Below are 19,320 nucleotides of genomic sequence, written 5' to 3' on the forward strand. Positions count from 1 at the left end.
AAGTTTCCAAAGGTGGCTTCAAACTTGCCTCCCAAGTAGCACGGGTGTGAGGAAGGTACCATGCACAGCTGGTGGTGGTTTACTTAAAGCCAACTTGACTGTCCTCAGCTTTATGTTTTCCTAGCTTTTGTTCTTCCCATTGGCCCAGAATATTACCTCGGTTATTACTGAAGTAGCTAAGGTTTAACACTGATTGAGGACTTCAATTAACTCTGCGTTTCTAACCTCCTGACAGACAGATTGATTTTACTCATGCAACTTTCTTCTATATTTGAGAGACAGCACCCAAGAACCCTCAAGAGATCTCAAAGGTTAGAGTTACCAAGTGGAGTCAAGACTTCCCTCTAATTTGAGCACATTTCATTTTGACTGGCTGTTATATTCTGAAAGTGTTAGGCAGAAATCAATATGCTGTCTGTACTTCTCAGGCATCTTTGTAAATACCTCTATCTATTAAGTTAGTACTTGGATAATATTAAGATTGTTCAGGGTTTCTGACTCAAGTATACATTACAAAATTTGTATTAACTATTAAAAGACTGGTGATGAAACAGAATTATGCCAATGGTATTCTGACCCCGAATAAAGATGTGTCTTTCCAGGTGAAATGGGCTGATATCAGAGCCTCGATTTTCTCTTGAGTCATAACAGTTATAACTCAGTACCGTGTGACATCATCGCCTTAGCTAGCACAATTTGGAATGGCAAATTTCATTTTGTTGGTTTTTTTTATAATACAAAACTGTATCTTTTTGCTGATAAGACAGCTTTGTAATAAAAGTCTGCTAGTAGTTTCTCCACTTGGTAAGACAACCAGATGTGACCCAGGCATGCTTCCAATTGTGTCCTTTCCCCAAAGCAAAGAACAGGCAACATGAGCTACAAAGACCACATCCACCAAGAAGGACATTGCAAGGCACACTGTACCTGATTGCCGAGGAAGAACTATAGACAATAAGAATAGAGGATGCAGGGAAAAAAGAGAACATTTTTGTCAAATTAAAACTAAGAAACAACAATTTTATCACATTCTTAGTCTAAGTTCACACAGACCACATTCTTACTGGGATGATGGTCTTACAAAGCCTGAATTCTCCATCTTGTGCTTCTTTTGTCAACCCATCTCACTCATAAACAAACACAAGAAAACAAAAACCCAGCATGAACACAGAACTACCTGGAGCTTAGTAAGGGCTCTGGTTGGTAAGAGGCAGGATCACCCTGCCCTCTTCAGCTACGAACATGGATTTGGGGTACGCGGAGGACCTGCTGCCTCGGTGCTAGTCTTAAGCCCAGGGTTTTATACACGCTATGCATGCACTTCCTTACTGAGCTACGGCTTGAGCCCAGAAATAGTCTCGAGTTCCTAATGAAACCTGGAGATTCCTATGCTCCAACACAAGATGGCCATCTTTAAATATTCCTTGCTAATTACAGAGTTTCTTCTTAAAATTTCAGGGTCCCGTGACAAGCTGATGAATATAGTTTAGGAGTCCTGGTTTATGTCTTTACTACATCCCTGACTCTAGTCCCAAGAAGAGCTAGAATCTGAGAATCTGAGTTTCCTGTTATTTCTGGTCATACTTAACAAGTCTTCCCAGGGAAGATCATTGAACCTGCTCTCCAGTGCATGTAGGTCCCAGCTGGAGCCCAGCTCAGCACAGGAACACCAACATGTTGGGGCTTTGACACATACTCTTCTATAAGCATGGGAACCATTTAGGCTCACAATGACCAGTTCTTGTGGATAAACCACTCTTTTTTTAAATGGAAAAAAATTAAAACAGAATTTAAAACTCCCAACACGCCCCCCCCCAAAACAAACAACAAAACCAAAATCAAACAAAACAAACAAAAAACCCAAAAGAAAATATGTATGTGCACAAACACTCAAGGGGAGAATTTTGGGGTATGTTTCCTTTTTTACCACAGGGGCTCTAGGACTTGAACTCAGGTTGTCAGACTTGGTGGCAAGCACCATTCATTACATACGGAACCATCCCCAGCATCCTGATTCCTGCTTTTTAAAAAAAATCTGAGACATTTTTGTGATAGGCCTTGGTTAACTACAAGCTCACTAAGTAGAGTTGGTCTTGGATTTGCAAAGGTTCTTCTGCTTTTGCCTCCCAAGTGCTGGGGTTAAAGGAAAAATACCAGACTCTGCCTCCCAAGTCCTCTAATAAAACCGTTTCTAAAGGCACCTTACCTTCATGCCCCTAAAGTCTTTGCTCAGCAGTGAGATGAGGGCTATAAAATGTCTTCTACCACGTCACCTATAAGCCACCACCAGATGGAACTACACAGGGCATGGCACTTGGCACCTACGAATGAAGGCCCACGGTTCTGAGCCTCTGGAGGCAGCAGGAGCTGCTGTACTGTGCGCCAGGATGACACAGGAGGAAATGACCTCCACGAATGGTTGGCTTTTCTTGCTTACCCGATATTTATTCTCGCCAATCTGCTCCACTTGGAATCTTTTCGCACACTTGCACTGAGCCACTTGTCTTGTCACCTGTCAGTTGACAAAGCAAGAGTGTAAGAGCAGAGAAGGACTTTTTGTTTTACAATATAAACAGAAAGGCTATTCATTATTTTAAACATGTTGTCTTTTTCTTTTGGAAACAAGATCTCACTCTCAGGCTCTGACTGTCCTGTTCTTGCTATGTAAACTAGCCTGTCCCCAACAGAGAGCTATGCCTGCTTTTGCCTTTCAGTTGCTGGATTAATAGCATATGCCTGGTTCATTTTAAGCTTTTTTTTTTCTGGTTCTTTTTTTCGGAGCTGGGGACCGAACCCAGGGCCTTAGCAAGCACTCTACCACTGAGCTAAATCCCCAACCCATTTTAAGCTTTTAATACATGCATTTATCTTTTATTTGAAATATTCATAACCCTACTTGATATGAGATACTGAGAAAAAAATAGCAGATGAAAAAAAAGTTCATCATTGTGTCAAAATTCTTTTTTTAAAAAAGATTTATTTATTATATATAAGTACACTGTAGCTGTCTTCAGACACACAGAAGAGGGCATCAGATCCCATTACAGATGGTTGTGAGCCACCATGTGGTGCTGGGAATTGAACTCAGGACCTCTGGAAGAGCAGTCAGTGCTCTTAACCACTGAGCTATCTCTCCAGCCCAGTTTCAAAATTCTTTAGAGGAAAGTGCTAATATGGATCTATCAAAACAAATGGTCAAAAAAGTAAATTATGAACCGAGTAAAATTCCTACCTAAAAGCCTGAAATTCCCAAGAAACCAATCTCTCTCCATATTTATGTGGTTCCAGGGATTCAAGCACTTACTTTTACCCATGGAGCCACCTCAACAGCCCCATGAGAGTTCACCCCTTTATGCTGCATCTGAAGTCCCTCCATGGACTGGACAGTACTTCAGACATGAGCATTAGAGTTGGACCCACGCTCTAGAGCAAGCTAGAACGCAGTAGCCAAAGGCCCCCTAGAACTTGTTGAAACAGCATCCAAAGGCTAACCTGGAACATTAACTCTAAGCGATTGCTACCCAAGATGATCCACACATCCACACTCAGGCAGTATAAAGCTACAGTTAAAATACTCTGCTCTAAACTCCCCATATGTACCTCATCCTCAATCTTATCTGCATCAGTTGTTGGTCGATAGGCATCCTTGTTGGGATGTAAGGCAGCCACAAATTCATAGTAGTCAATGTAGCCATCCCCATCTCTGTCAAAAATGTCAGCCACAGCTGTCATCTCTAACTTGGTGGTAGGGAACTCTGGGAAAAGAAAACACAATTTGAAACATTGAAATAGATATGGCTGGTTGGAAATTATACAAACTAACCAAAAAAAAAAAAAAAGAATTATATCTTGTTTTCCTTTTCCTAAAAAACAACACATATCTAGTCTGGAAAATTCAGGAGAAAATAAATTTTAAATATACAAATCATTGGCTGAGTGGGTAAGAATACCAGCTTCAGTTGTAGAGGACACGGTCCAGTTCCCACCCAATGGTGGTTCACATTCATTTACAACTGCAGATCCTGGGGACCCAGTGCCCTCTTCTGACTTCCAAGGGTATTCAAGCATATAAACACATAGGCAAAAAACAAACAAACAAACAAACAAACAAACCCTCGTACACAAAATATAGTGAATAAATCTAACTTTAAAAAGATAAAAAAAGAGGGGTTGAGGATTTAGCTCAGTGGTAGAGCGCTTGCCTAGCAAGCGCAAGGCCCTGGGTTCAGTCCCCAGCTCCGAAAATAAAAAAGAAAAAAGAAAAAAAAAAGATAAAAAATCAGACTTCAGATACAGTAAAAAATATAATCAATATTGCAACCATCTATACAATTATCACTCAACATTTGTTTATGCCAACATTGTTGGATGTGTTGAATGATGTCTTGGTCTCAAACACTGTTGCTCTGGAATAGCATCCTGTCCTGCCGACTTTACAGTCATGTTTGAACTCTTTTCTTCCTGGTGAAATGAGATTCTGCCATCCATGAAAACTGCAGATTACATTCAGTAGGGAGGTTCTCCAGGTCTTACCTCAGAAAGACTACTTTGTCAGAACATTATAATTTCTATCAAGTATGAGGAATCCAGGTGTGACCTTTGTGTAGAATAAAAATGAACTTACTAGATGCTAAAATGCCATCGATAAACTCCTGACGTGTTATTTTCCCATCCTGGTCCTTGTCAATACGCCGGAAGAAATCCATGACTCGAGACTTTTTGTGATTCATCCAACGCATATACTTTTTCCTCCAGACATCAAAGTCAAAGTTGGCAAATTCCTTCAACTAGAAGAAGTCAGAGATGCCAGTAAATCCTGCTGTTTTGAACCCAGAACATATTTAACTTCTCAGTCAGTCAGTAAAGCCATGCAGGCCTTCTGGGGGCACCAACAATGCTATCTACATGTTGTCTCACTTGTGAAGGCACAATCTGCCTCCTTCACTTAAAGCCATGGTTGTTTAAAACAAGCCACGATGTAAGGAGGAGCAGGAGAGACAGTAACTGAAAACAACTCTGGAAGATAAGGCGCACACAGAACAAAAACAGGGAAAGCCAGTCTTGCTTTCTCTTTGGACTTCTCCAAGGAACATCTACTTAGATGTAAGGGATGGATTCTTTGTCAAAGGGAAGGTCTCAGTACCCTCTTTTATGCTGTATGGTCAGGCACTATAAATACACACAGGACCCATGTCACAAAGCTCATGTTTCCCATCTTCTTCTGAGATCTTAAGGACTGAGATGGAAAGCATTAGAATAGACCCTACATCCAAGCATGTTTCTTTGGAATCTTACCAGAGGGAGCAAATGCTCACCCAACATCTGTATTAACCAGCTCACTGGTAGAAAGCAGGCCTGTACAAAGGGGTTTTTAGGTACTTGAACCATGGTAGTAATTCACACTCAGAATGATTTAACAGCTCAACGTTTTCCCCTTTGGTCTTTCAAACTCGAAAGTTGGAAGGAATTGGGGGACGGGAGGGGAGAAGGCAGCAAGAACCAATGTGCTTAAAATGCAACTGACCTACGGAAGTAACAACAAAAACAAAGAACACTCACTTCCGGGCATAGCTGCTTTGATATGCACAAATAAAAGAATATAAAAGATATTAGATGCCTGTGTTAGGAAGGAGGAGGCACAGTACCATATATCTTAAATAATGATACTTCACAACTGTCTTGCTTTTCATGATCTACTGAAGACTAATAAAGAAACAAGAACATAAAAAGTTGGTTTTGCTGGGTGTGATTGCACAAACCTTTAATCCCAGCTCTTGGGAGGCAGAAGCAGATGGGGGGTCTCTATGAGTTCAAGGCCAGATTGGTCTACAGAGGGAGTTCCAGGACAGCCAGGGTTCTGCTACACAAAAAAACCATCTCTCTCTCAAAAAAAATAACTGTAACATACCTATTTTATCTATGTATCTCTTCATAATATATATATATATATTTTTTTTTGAAATAGCCCTGGTTGTCCTCTGTAGACCAAGCTGGCTTCAAACTCAGAGATCCTCCTGTCTCTGCCTCCTGAGTACTGGGATTAAAAGTGTGTGCCACCACCACCTGGTTTCCCTTTTATATAAATAGCAACTTCCTGAAGTTTTGTTTCTGAAATTCAATCAGAGCAAGCTGTTGAGGAAGAGCAGACCCCTGGCTTCCCCCTTGAATGTCTGATTTATGGTTTTATACAACCAGATGGTATAGCCTCCTTTGAGTGCTTTCTTTTTTTTTTTTTTTGGTTCTTTTTTTTTCGGAGCTGGGAACCGAACCCAGGGCCTTGCACTTCCTAGGCAAGCGCTCTACCACTGAGCTAAATCCCCAACCCCCTTTGAGTGCTTTCTTAAAATATCTATCTTTTCTTATTCAGGGGCTTGAAAGAAGGGGTATGAATGAGTGAAGGACTGGTTTTACCTCTGAAGAAGATAAAAGTAGACAGGTCAAACTAAGAGGGCTTTAAAGACTGTGTTTTGATTAAATCAAAAACTACTTGAAGGCCACTTGGTGGGGCATTACCTCCTCCAGTCTATCCAAGGCATCGTTCAGCTTCCGCTGGCGCTCCAGGGCTAACAGCCATACTTGCTGCCAGCGGGCAGAGAGCTGGTTGATTCGTGGGTTTTTTGCTTCAGACTGTGAGAGGATTGGCATGGGTGGAGGTGTGGGTTGATTCAAGGACTTTCCTAAATAGTCACAACACAGGAATAATCACATTAGGAATGCTGGCTTTGCCACATTTGCAAAAGAAATGGCTGTACATTCCAGGCTACCTTGGCTGTATACTGAGCTTGAGGCTGGCCTATGATATATGAGGTTCCGTCTCAAAAATCAAGAAAGCTATATACATGAACTAGATTCTTACACTGATATCCATTTGCTAACTGAGAAGAAACACAGGAATGGCAACATTCTAATACAGAGGCATACTGATTCAGAAACTACTGCCTCTCTTCCCAGCCAGCCAAGCACATGTGTACCCAGCTCCTACACATATCCAGTCACCTCTGCCTTAGTGACGTGAAGACATAGCAACACAAACCCAGCAGTGGATTCCCCAAGGAATTATCCTACAACTAGACTAGCGCAAGGCAGACACGATGCAAAGGTCACTGCTACATAACAGAAAATTTTACCACCTTGTAGCTTCATATTAATTCCCCCCATATATAAAATATACTAGTCCTTGTTCGAAAAGTAAAGTTTCAAAAGGAATGATTGTGGTTGAGAGTCAGTATGATTTGGGAAATTAAACACAATTCTCATGATGGCACTTTGTGAATTTCCATCTGCAATTAGCAGGAAGGAAGCAACCTAGACTAGTGGGGCTGGAAACATACTGCTACCACTGCGGGATTTCTCGATGAAAGGAGCATGGGTGGGTTCTATATTCTTCCTCTTATATGTCTTGGTGACCCGGTCCACATCAGGTTGTTTGCGTGTCATCTCCTCCATAAATGACTGTTAAATATAAAAATTAGGAACAAAAATTTAGAATTTTCTTGGTCTACAATAGAAAGTTCTCACTAACAAAGGCCAAGCCCATGGCAAACTGGCCAAGTGAGAGACTGCTCTGCTCTGTGTAATTTCTAACCCCTTTAAGAAAAAGATTAAACCGGGTTGGGAGTATAACCTGATGGTGAAGCATTTGCTGAATATATGCAAGCCCTGGATTCAAATACCCCACACGCATTAAGAAAAAAGAGAGGTGACAGATAAAGAACTCAAGAACTGGGAAGGACAGCTCTGGTAGAACAAGGAAGCCTGACTGTGCTGAGGACCAGGACTCTTCACTCCATTCACCGAATAGAATGTATAATCAAAGGGTCAGCAAGAAGTGGGGCTAGAGGGGCAAGCAGGAGAGGCCTGTGTCCAGCCAAGGGAGCAGGATTTTACTGTTGAGAGCAATGGGGGCAAGTGGAGGATTTTGATTCATGAAAGACAGATGATAAAACGCCATGCGTGAGAGGAATCATTCTTCCTTGAGTGTGAAAGCAGTGGCAGGAGATGGGCTAGGGAATTCTCTCATTTACTTTTCCTGTTGCTGTGATAAAATGCTGTCAGGCCAATAGGCTTTTGGCTCCAGCGAAGGTCAGGTTTCTGAACTGCAGTGAAACTGAATGGCTATTCCCTGGGTTACACTTCACCTTCTAAGACTTTGAACTGCTTTTGCTAATGGCTTTGAAAATACAGTGAGTGGTCCATGGCCTTAGTGAGAGAGAACAGTCTACAATCCTACAAATGCAAGGAAATGAACTGTGACTTCTGCATGATAAGACTCTAAGATGCTGCCCCACGCCTGGATTTCTAACTCATGAGAACTGATACGCAGAGCTGCTGGTAAGTCTACAGTAACGATACAGTAATGCTGTAGTAAGGATAAAGGGATTCCCAGGTAAAGGGCATGAGGTTCAGGACACACAGGACACAGAGGAGCAGGTACCTGATGCTCGGTGATAAGAGCTTTAACTCTGTCTATGTTCTGAGGGATAGGCTCCTGATCCCGCTGGATTAGGGTGGTCTCGGCCCACTGGATCCACGCCAGAAGTTCTTCCAGGAGCTCGGCATTAGCCACCAGTTCTGACAGAGCTGTTTCCAGGCGCTGCTGGTGCTGCTTTGCCCATGTCAGAACCTTGGGGAGAAAGACACCGTGATGCCTTTCAGAAAAGTACATCTTTTGCTTGTTTGTTTCAAAGCTCTATTTTATCTGATCACATAACTTTACTCAGAGGAGAGTCCAACTTAAGCAGCCACAAGATTCCTCTCTGTCTTCAGCTGGCAAAGTTCAAGAACAAGCACAGCTAGCACATTAAACAAGCTTCTCAGGAAGGAAGGAATTAGAACACAAGATGTCTGCAGAAGCAACTAATTTGCTTGCACCTCAGCACGCTGACCTTACACTGGCCATCACCTCAGCACGCTGACATTACACTGGCCATCACCTCAGCACGCTGACATTACACTGGCCATCACCTCAGCACGCTGACATTACACTGGCCATCACCTCAGCACCTGACATTACACTGGCCATCACCTCAGCACGCTGACATTACACTGGCCATCACCTCAGCACGCTGACCTTACACTGGCCATCACCTCAGCACGCTGACATTACACTGGCCATCACCTCAGCCTTCACTGAAATGAAATTGATTGCTTACAGTGAATCAGAGATCTGATGGACTCTGAGTACTGGGCGTGTGGGGGTGACTCACCTCCTCGAAGCGAGCTCGGATGATGGTGATCCAGTGCTTGATGGTCGTGATGCAATCAGGATGGCAGACAGCCAGGATGACTTCTCCCATCGCCACTGCTGCATTCACATCTACCCGTTTTTCCTCTACTTTCTTCATGAATTCCTAAACAAACAACAGCCAAAACCAAAAACTTGAGAAAACTATCGATCAGAACCATTAGTTTATATTAAAAGAAGAAATGCTTCATCATCTTCTTATGTGTCAGCACAGATCTTGAAAAAGCCTGTATCTGGGTGTTGCTGGCTGGTCTACCCAGTTCTGTATGACAAAGGAAGCCAAGAACGATGACAAATAGATCAGGGGCACTGGTGTGCCTCTATTCCCTCTGCTCCTGTTTCTACTTTCAGTTTCTCCCTCTCTTGTTTGTACTTATTCCCCTCTATTTTGTGTGCATGAACGTTCTGACTGCATGTATGTGTTTGGTACTGAGTCTCCCGGGATGAAGTAACAGACATCTGTGAGCCACCACGTGGGTGCTGGCAACGGAGTGTCTGAAAAAGCAGCATGCGCTCCTTACTGCTCCAGATCTCTTACTCCTGAATTTTAAAGTATACTTTTTTGGGAAAATTACGATGACAGTCATAAAACCTACCACCACAAAGTGCCACGATGAAACTAAGATTAGAGTAACTGGAAAGGTGACACGAAACACTTCCTTACTTTCACTACAGGTGGCTAAAGCTCCAGACACCACATCATAGCCTGGGGTATGCTAAGTGGCTTTAGGACATCAGACGAGGGGCAAAAGCTAGTAACATAAGCTAAGTCAAATAAAGACATTCGTGCGTAGGTGAGAAGTGAAATGGATTTGGGTATGACGACATACAATTACAATCCTAGGACTTATGATTGGGTGTTTGGGAGTTCAAGGGTAACCTGGGTACATGCTAAGACCCTGTCTCAAAATCTATTCAACCAACAAACAAAAATCAGGAAGGGAAATGTTCTACATTTTCTTTTAGAACCTATGTTCATTAAGTTCTTTAAATACTATACTTGTTTAAAGCCAACGAGAGGGGCCAGAGAGATGACTCAGTGGCTAGAGCATTGGTTTCTTGCAGAAGACTTGGGTTTGACTCCTAGCACACGAACATTGGCTCTAAACTCTAACTCCAGTGCTAGGGGATCCGATACCCTCTCTCTGGTTACCTCGGGAGTCAGGCATGCACGAGGTACACTGAGATATGTAGGCAAAACTATATACATGAAATACAATGAGTGAGCTGTATAAGAATTAACAGTGCTGCTAAGTGTTGGTGGCACATGCCTTTAGTCCCAGAACCCAGGAGGAAGGTGAGCACAGATCTCTGTGAGTTCCAGGCCATCCTGGTTTACAGAGTGAGTTCCAGGACAGCCAGGACAACAGAGAGAAACCCCGTTTCAAAAACCAAACCAGACCAAACCAAACCAAACACAAAGCCTCTCTGGTTCCTGCTGAGTATATAAACAGTCCACCCAGCTTTTTCTACTTTTCATAAATTTGACATTTACAAGCAAACGCTGTTTTTTTTTGTTTTTTTTTGTTTTTTGTTAGTAGTGAGGTAATTCTCAGCATGGTTGAGTAGCACAGATTACCAATGCTTGAGACTAGCTTACCTTATGGGTGTCAATGAGAGACTGTAGGGCCTCCGTATCATCAGGAAGGGCCCCTCGAAAGCGAAGTGTTTGTTCTGCTTCAGAAAGCCACTCCAACAGCATATGGACGGTGTCCCGAAACTCTTCTGCCTGAAATAACCAAGCACGAGATTTGGCCTCCCTCTGCAGCTAGGGCACTAGACACTACAGAATGTGCTGGGGAAACATCCAGGACCACATTCTACCAGAGGCCAAAGGTCACCTTAATTTGTAGACCTTTGAAAACAAGCTCTATGACTGATCAAAGTCCTGCAGAATGTTCAGAATATAATGTTATTTTCATTTCAAGACTGTGGGACTTCATGATCCTGGTAAAGAATCTCAGATCTATATGCTCAGGTTCCAAGTCATGGGTTGACCCCGAAAATTTATCTTACCTGTTTTAAGGCCTGTTCAAGCCGGCTTTGCTTGGAAACAGAGAGTTTGCACACTGTATCCCAGCGTGTGCTAAGCTCCTGGAGCTGCCCCTTTACCCATGTGGTGTCATCTCTGCTGCTCTCAATCAGTTCTCTGCCTGACCGCTTCAGGACCTGAACGGTGCCGGTTCTCTTTCCCAGTTCTTTTTGGAAAACCTGATTAAAGAAGAAGTTGGGAATTAGTTGTTTTGTAAATTTTTTTTTCAATTTTTTTCTTTTCTTTTTTTTTTTTTTCCTTTTTTTCAGAGCTGGGGACCGAACCTAGGGCCTTGCGCTCGCTAGGCAAGCGCTCTACCGCTGAGCTAAATCCCCAACCCCTCAATTTTTAAAAACTATCTTTTATTTTGCATAGGAATGTTTTGCTTGCAGTATGCATGTCATGTGAATGCTAATGGAGGCCAGAAGAAGGTGTCAGATCTCTTGACACTGGAACTATGGATGGTTGTGAGCCACCATGTGGGTGATGGGAACTGAAACCAGGACCTCTGAAAGAACAAACGCATTCTTAACTGGTGAGTGGTCTCTCTAGCCCCGTGTCTGATAAATGTTTTGTGTAAGGAGTAAAACCACAGAACAAGCAGTGTCCTTGGTACGAGAAAAAGTAGGTGACTCTCAAGAAGCCATTACTACCAACCAACCCCTCAATGCCTGTGCTTAAATCTATATTTAACCTGCTGTGTGTGTGTGTGTAGACACTTCAACTTTGCTTTAAAAAAAAAAAAAAAAATCGGGCTGGAGAGATGGCTCAGTGGTTAAGAGCACTGACTGCTCTTCCAAAGGTTCTGAGTTCAAATCCCAGCAACCACATGGTGGCTCACAACCATCTGTAATAAGATCTGATGCCCTCTTCTGGTGTATCTGAAGACAGCTACAGTGTACTCATATGCATAAAATAAATAAATAAATCTTTAAAAAAAAAAAATCAGAAGCTACAGCTGTGAATGTCAGTTCAAGCATTCTGACCTGCTTGACTTTGGAAAAGGTACTTCCTTAACTTTTCCTAATCTAAAAAATAGGAATAATTATACCAGTATTTCTAAAATTGAGGGAGATAGAAAGAACATACCTGAAGTACAGAGAATGTGATAAATGACACTTAGTTCTTGTTTTGTTTATATGTGTAGACAGGTGTGGAAGTCAGAGGGTAACTTGCTGGAGTCATTTCTCTCCTTCTACCATATGGGTTCCAGGGGTTGAACTTGGGTTGTCAGGCTTGGCAGCAAGCCCCATCACCTGTTGAGCTATCTCACTGGCCCATAGAATGTGTTTCCAGGCAAAATAGAATGTTTTATGTTATAACAGGGGAACATTATGCAGCTCAACACAACAGGTACAGGGCAGATGAACTGGTGGTGTATATGGTGGTAGGCTTGTTACTACATAAAGTGTTTAGGAAAAAATCCTCCCATTTCCATTTTAAGTGTTAGTGAAAATGGATTTCTTTACAGTTTCCCCCTGAATTTAAATTTCAACTGATATTGAACCAAGAGACAAACAGGGAGAACCTCTTCACATGCTGCCGTGTCTAAATCAAACCAATTTTGGTAAATTCGTTGTGACTGTTGCAGAAATCCCAGCAACAAGTTGTTTTTTTGTTTTGCTTTGTTTTTGAGACAGGGTTTCTTTATGTATTCCTGGTTGTCCCGGAGCTTGCCTTGTAGGCCAGACCACCCTCGAACTCAGAGATTAAAGGTGTGTACAGCACACCTGGTTAAAGGTTTGACTAAACACAGAAGACAGAGGGAGGGCTGCTCCTCCAGATACCCTCATCAAACATTAGTTCTTCTCTGGGTGGCCAGCACAGCAGCCGATGCGGACTGAGACAAACCGAGGCTCTGCTTCCCAGAAGCCAATTCTTGCTCCTCACCTTATGAGCATCCATGAGGTTCATGACGAGGTCAAGGTCCCCGTGTACAGGCTGGTCCTCAGCCAACTGTGGCTCTACCTTGTACAACCAGTCAACTAAAGCCTGCAAAGCATCCATGAATTGGCCTGAAAACAGTAAGGCTTCTTCCAACTTGTGCTGTCTGTGAAAGGCATACAAAACTCAGTGATTGAGTCAATAAAGAAAAACTCTATCCAGATAACTTCTATATTAGAGCAGTTAGAAGGAGACTAATAACAAGTGAGAGAAGTGCCCAGACATTTTAGATTTGTTTTATAAGTGGTTTGCCTGCAGGTATGTCTGTGCACCTAAATGTGCCTGGTGCCTACAAAGGTCAAAAGAGGGTGCTGGAGTCATGGGCATAAATCACCTAGAACTGATCATGAACAGGAGCCACCACATGGATGTTGGGAACCAAGCCTGGGTCCTCTGTGAGAGCAACAAGCGTTCTTAGTCACTAAGCCAGCTATCCAGCTTCCTTATTCCTGTTTTAATTTAGTGACAATTTCTTACATACTTTGGTTGCTGTATCTCTCTCTCTCTTTTTTTTTTTTTCCTTTTTTTCGGAGCTGGGGACTGAACCCAGGGCCTTGTGCTTGCTAGGCAAGCGCTCTACCACTGAGCTAAATCCCCAATCCCTGGTTGCTGTATCTCTATTGGGTCTGCCCTGACAGCGGACACTCATGCTCACCGCTCCACAGACTTGCCACAGACAGTGTCCCATTTGTCTCTGACTTCTCCTAGCAAGTTGTCAAGTTTCTGAGCATCGTCAGCAAGCAAAGTCTTTTCTTTTAGTGCTCTGCCAGTTCTGATGGTGGTGTCATACACAGGCTGTTTGCCACCAAGAGTTTTCTGAAATTCCTGTTTCCAGAAAGAAAGAAAAACAAATCTCACACACATACACACACACACCCACATTAAAAATCAGGTAATATCACGAGGTCCTGGGTTTAATTCCCAGTCCTCCAAGAAGTGGGATATATTTTGATTTAAAATCAACTTCTTTTTCAGGTTTATAAAGTAAACACAGCACAAAAACAAACAGACAAAACATAAACAATAGCTTTCCCTTAATGTGCACTCTGTTTATATCACATACGATTGCACACGGCAATTTCTAAACCCGTACTTTTGGTTAGTAATTTAGACGTTACTCGAGAGTATGAATGTCATGCTGTCTGAGCACCCATGGACCCTGGGGTTGGCTACAGCGGAGGCAGGACCCCTGTCTAGCTTTTGTAAAGTGTTAGGATTACAAATATTTGCCACCATGCCTGGCTTTCATCTTGATTTTTTTTTTTTTTTTGAGACAAAGTCTCACATATTCTAGGCTGGTCTTGAATTTCTGATCTTTTTTCTTCTTGGGATTATACACGTGCCACTATAGCCAGTGGCCAGGCGCTAGGGAGTCACACGAGGGGCCTTGTTCATACCAGGCAAGGGCTCTTATCAAAGGAATTACATTCCTAGTCCCTTCTTGACATTTTAACATGAATCAGCCTGTTCTTTCAAACAGGCTCTGGTTTCCATTTTTAGCAAGCAACAACGTTTGGTGAATGCCAAGCTCAGGACCTCACAGCGAGGACCTACCCTACCTTGTGTTTGGAAAGCTGAAGCTTGATTTTGTCTGGGTCATTGGAGATCTCCAGTTCTGAGTCCAGATGGCTCTCCGCATCTTCTAGCCAGTCAATCAGCTTTTTCCAAGCTTCATGGAACTAAAATCAAGTTCAATAGACATTGTAACAGAAAGAATGTGCGAGCTATACAGCTCATCCACCCCCATCATGGCAGAGATTCAGGACTCAAGGTTGTTCACCACGGTGTGCCTTCCTTTATAACTTACTTGCTTGGCTCGCTTCCTGGCATCATCCAGTGACCGCCCCCTTTCAATAGACCGCTGGACAACCTTCTCCCACCGAGACTGGACACTGACTAACAAATTCTTGATCAAGACAACATCCTGTTTCTGACTAAGAAACTTCAACTGGTTCCCTGTTTGGTCCAGTTCAATGATCTGGTCTCGATGAGCATTTACTTCATTAGCAAAAACCTGTAGGGAACACAGTACTCTTTTTAGACATCAACAAGGTGAAGGAAGACTCTTTTAAATGAATCTTTTTAAAGGGAAGGTAACATCATCTTAAGGCACAATTACCTTGTGCTCTTCTATCTGGGAAAGAACAGTGTTTAAAATCAGGCTGGGAGGAGAGGCAATGTTTAAACTCTGCTCTGCTAGAGTAAGCCAGTTGATAAATTCTTGCAAGGAATTCTGGAATTCTGTTGCCAGGCTGAGGGCCTCTTCGAGCTTTGACTGAATTTCAAATAAAACACACAGAAAAAGCACCAAGTTCAGAAATTACATCTTCGACAACAAAGGCATGAGATGTATACCAGATTAAAGAAGAATCACTTAATGAACCACTAAATACGCCTCAAATACAAAAGATTTGGGAGTTCTAAATGTTAAGGGTCTGCAGCTAAAACACCTGGACAAGAACTGAGCAAATGAAAAGGGAAAGGCACAATTCAGAACGGCAGAAAATATGGCCCACTCAAGGCAAGCGCTACTCTCCATTAGCACATTCCCAGGCCAAGTTGTGGCCCACAAGCTCTATCCACCCTTCGGGGTTTCTCGCCCTAGCTTCTCAGTGGAGAACTGTGGCCATCCACTAGGCAGGTAAAGTAAAATGATGATTTTTTTAAAAAGATGATTACATCCAGAATATATTAAAATGAATAATTCAAAGAATAAATAAAATCACTCTCTTGTTTTTTGTACACTAAAAACTGAAACTGCTACTAATTGCAGTTGATTTGATCCTTTCAGGCTATTTTATAATGAATGTTCTAAAGACATACAATGTACAGTTAGAATCGAGGCCCTAGGTTCAACCTCTAGCATGGAAAAAAAGACGATATAAACAATATCAATCAGGTGGGTACTAAAGCCAAAGCTTTCAGAGCTGTTTAGAAATCAATACTCAAGTCTACTTTTTCTTGCTGTACAGCCCACGCTGCCCTTAAATTTGAGACTCTTGTGTCTCAAAATCCTTATTAAAAAACTTAATTGAGGGCTGGAGAGATGGCTCAGAGGTTAAAAGCACTGACTGCTCTTCCAGAGGTCCTGAGTTCAATTCCCAGCAACCACATGGTGGCTCACAACCATCTATAATGGGGTCTGATGCCCTCTTCTGGTGTGGCTGAAGTACAGTGTACTTATATATAATAAATAAATAAATCTTAAAAAAAAAACTGTAATTGAGTTAGACTCTGACTCAATTTCTCTTTTAATTTCTCTCTGCCTTCTATAGGACAGAGAACAAAAATCAGAACACAGGCTTACACTAGTTCTTTTGGCTAGTCTCCACCAGGACAACTTTACAAACTAGTGCTTCTCTAAAAATGTCTCTTAGTACGGGTGAACGTGTTTTGTGTTCTGCTCAACCATTCCAAAATGATTGGGTATGCTTGTTCACTCTCCATAACACCTAGTACTTCCTAACACACTTTCTCACTATTTATTGAGTGGATGTGGCCAATGGTTTATTCACAGATTTTATACCTGACCTGACTATCAAAGAAGAGAATAAGACTCTGTAGCCATAAAAAACAAAACAAAACAAAAAACAAACAAACAAACCTCAACTTTTTAAAAAAAGGCTTTGATTTCGTATCCCCCTCTTTTCCTCTTATAAAGGAGAAAATCCAATTTCTGAGAAATAGTTGGAAGAGGTCATAATTTACTTTTCTTCCAATCTTCAGTAAAACTCCTTTAAAGAAAATTGCTGGTCGCACTTCTTACATTGCCCTGTCCCCATCTTCTCAATTCAATGTTATAAACTCCAGCAAAACTTTGTAAGTAGGAACACAAGCTAAAGGTTACTGTCAGATAAATTAATATATAGTCCATTATGAGGAAGTTCTCTGACATATCGCAACACACTCATCTTTGAAAATACAGACATGATGTCATAGTCACCAAGCACTCTGCTCAAACAGTCCTCTGCAGTGGTACCTTTCTTTCCTCCACCTTACTGCTGACCACATGCCACTTCTGTTCCAAGAGCGCTACACTCTGCTCTGTTTTTGAGCCAGACCCAGAATCACCACGGCTGAGGAGCATAAGCCTGCCCTTGTCAAGCAACTGGTTGTAAATCTCCTCCTTGGCTCTCAGCTGGGAATGCAGTTCCTACAAAAGAAGGCAGCAAAAGATATCAATATCTATTTACCAAAAGACCCCATACACACAGATTTCACACAGTAAAAGTACAGTCTGGAAAAGTCCAGGAAGGCCTTGTCTTGATATAAGTCCCTTTTAGGTTCAGCTCCGAGTATGAGCTGTTATAAATTAAACACAGAATTCTCCCTTAATATGAAAACAATCAACTCGCCAAGAAAATAAAATTACTTTTTTATGGATCAAAGACCTCAAAAATAGTTTGTAATAATTTATTTTTGCTTTTTCATAAGGATTTGCCTAGAAATTATGTTGCCTTCTGTTCTTTGTAGGCGCTGTTTAAATACTGTCAGTATCTTTCAGAGTTCTGTGAACTCTTACTGAACACAAACACATTGGTGGTGCTCACACTCTGGTCAGCATTCTGCTCACCAATGGATGGACACTCAGTTGACCTGCTCCCTGGGCCTTTCTAGCTGACTTTCCTTTGCCGTTGCTGTTTGTGTTAGGACTGCAGTCTGTAGCAGAGCTGCACTAACTAACAGCACAGACTCCCAAAGTCTATGTCTCTCAGAGAGGCCACTGAATTAAGACGCTCCTGTGCCCTCTGAAGAAACCGCTGTTACCATGTGCGCATCAAGCTGTTCTCTAGCCGTCTCCGGGAGTCCTCCTGTAGGTTTAGATGCAGAAAGTTGGCTCTCCATTCTATTGAGTTCTAAGAGGAACTCTTCAATTTCACTGTGGAAACCCTGGGCCTTTTGAGAAAAAGACATATTAGCAGTTTCAGTAAGCAATCAGCTATAAAAGTCAACTTTTGGAATGATCTGAGCATACTGGGAACATCTGAAGCTGACTCAGGGTAGACATAATCTGCTTGCTTATGGCTAGAACCTAGTAAATCCTTCAGACCTCACTATAACACAGTATACATGCCCACTGCAATCGGATGGATTGTTGAATGGGGAGAAGCCTGGCTTGCTATAGGAAAAACCTGAATCTCAAAACAAGTTGGTCAGAGTGATTAACTGTGAACAGTAAACACCCTGAACTAAACAATCCCAAAAGACCCATCCATCCAGAGCTGCTCTTTTCAAAAGGGTTCAACCCCAGATAGCTTCCTTGCCCCTTGTGTGGACCCCCCCAGTGCAGTCCATCTAGACTGAGGACACGAATACCTGCTGCAGAGTTGACTGCAACTGCTGCTCCCTCTCCTCTGTCTTTTGCAGCACAGATTCCCAGCACTGGTTCATGGTTTCCAGGCGGCTTCTTAGGCTGCTGGCATCATCTCCAGCACTAGACTCAAGGAGTTCATTACCAGCTTTGTTGACTGTTTCCACTGTGGCTTGATGAGCCAAAACATCATTTTTTAGAACCTAAAATAACATTGAATGACATAATTTATGTCTTTTGATGTCCTTAAGGTCCATATGACATTAAGCATCTGGTGGCAGTAACTGGTCTCAAACTGACAGTTATGTAGAGATGAAAACACTTACGTGGTGCTTTGCAAGCTCAACTTCAATGACTTTTGGGTCTCCACTTATTGGCCTCTGAGCATCCAGCAGCTCCTCAGTGTGAGTCAGCCAACCCATCAGCTCTTCTAGGGCATGCTGGAACTGGCCGAGGGCCAAGAGAGCGCCCTCCAGCTTATGCTGCTCAGGACAGACAAGGAACATTTGTTAGGAAATCAGAGCAGGCAGACAGCGGTTCACCAGCGCATGATCCCCCAGCCTTACCTGTCTATGTGCAATCTTCTCACCCAGATTCTCCCAGAGGTGTTTGAGTTCTGTCAGTGGTTCTCGTATAATATCTCTGTCAGTTTCATCAGTAGCTTTCTTTAACATCAATTCACCCTGGTGATTGAGTTTCTCCATCTCAATTTGCTGTTGGTAAACTTCTACTTTGAACTCCTATAAAAGATTTACTTAATGTTAACATTAACTGGTCTTCATTATTAAA

The 19,320-nt window shown here is 42.4% G+C and overlaps 1 protein-coding gene and 1 long non-coding RNA gene across 22 annotated transcripts in view; one reads left to right on the plus strand and one right to left on the minus strand.

Moving 5' to 3' along the window:
* The window catches only part of Macf1 (microtubule-actin crosslinking factor 1), a 325,822-nt gene that overhangs the window by 12,916 nt on the left and 293,586 nt on the right, over positions 1-19,320 (minus strand). For 16 of the 21 annotated variants that reach the window (XM_087549955.1, XM_087549954.1, XM_087549950.1 and 13 more), the window contains 20 exons: positions 19,098-19,271; positions 18,858-19,013; positions 18,537-18,734; positions 17,988-18,116; positions 17,200-17,373; positions 15,340-15,495; positions 15,028-15,234; positions 14,780-14,899; positions 13,876-14,045; positions 13,167-13,326; positions 11,261-11,455; positions 10,845-10,973; positions 9,207-9,350; positions 8,435-8,623; positions 7,332-7,452; positions 6,514-6,677; positions 4,625-4,787; positions 3,601-3,755; positions 2,438-2,512; positions 928-945 (listed from right to left, as the gene is read on the minus strand). In XM_087549955.1, coding sequence (XP_087406081.1) covers positions 928-945; positions 2,438-2,512; positions 3,601-3,755; positions 4,625-4,787; positions 6,514-6,677; positions 7,332-7,452; positions 8,435-8,623; positions 9,207-9,350; positions 10,845-10,973; positions 11,261-11,455; positions 13,167-13,326; positions 13,876-14,045; positions 14,780-14,899; positions 15,028-15,234; positions 15,340-15,495; positions 17,200-17,373; positions 17,988-18,116; positions 18,537-18,734; positions 18,858-19,013; positions 19,098-19,271 — 2,997 coding nt within the window. 21 annotated transcript variants of the gene reach the window in all.
* LOC148006035 (uncharacterized) lies at positions 10,781-13,286 on the plus strand. Its single transcript, XR_015621110.1, has 2 exons — positions 10,781-11,743; positions 12,235-13,286. It is a non-coding gene; the product is annotated as an uncharacterized LOC148006035 (long non-coding RNA).

The sequence above is a fragment of the Rattus norvegicus genome, chromosome 5, assembly GCF_021556685.1.
Source record: "Rattus norvegicus strain SHRSP/BbbUtx chromosome 5, alternate assembly SHRSP_T2T, whole genome shotgun sequence".
Taxonomy (NCBI): Eukaryota; Metazoa; Chordata; class Mammalia; order Rodentia; family Muridae; genus Rattus; species Rattus norvegicus.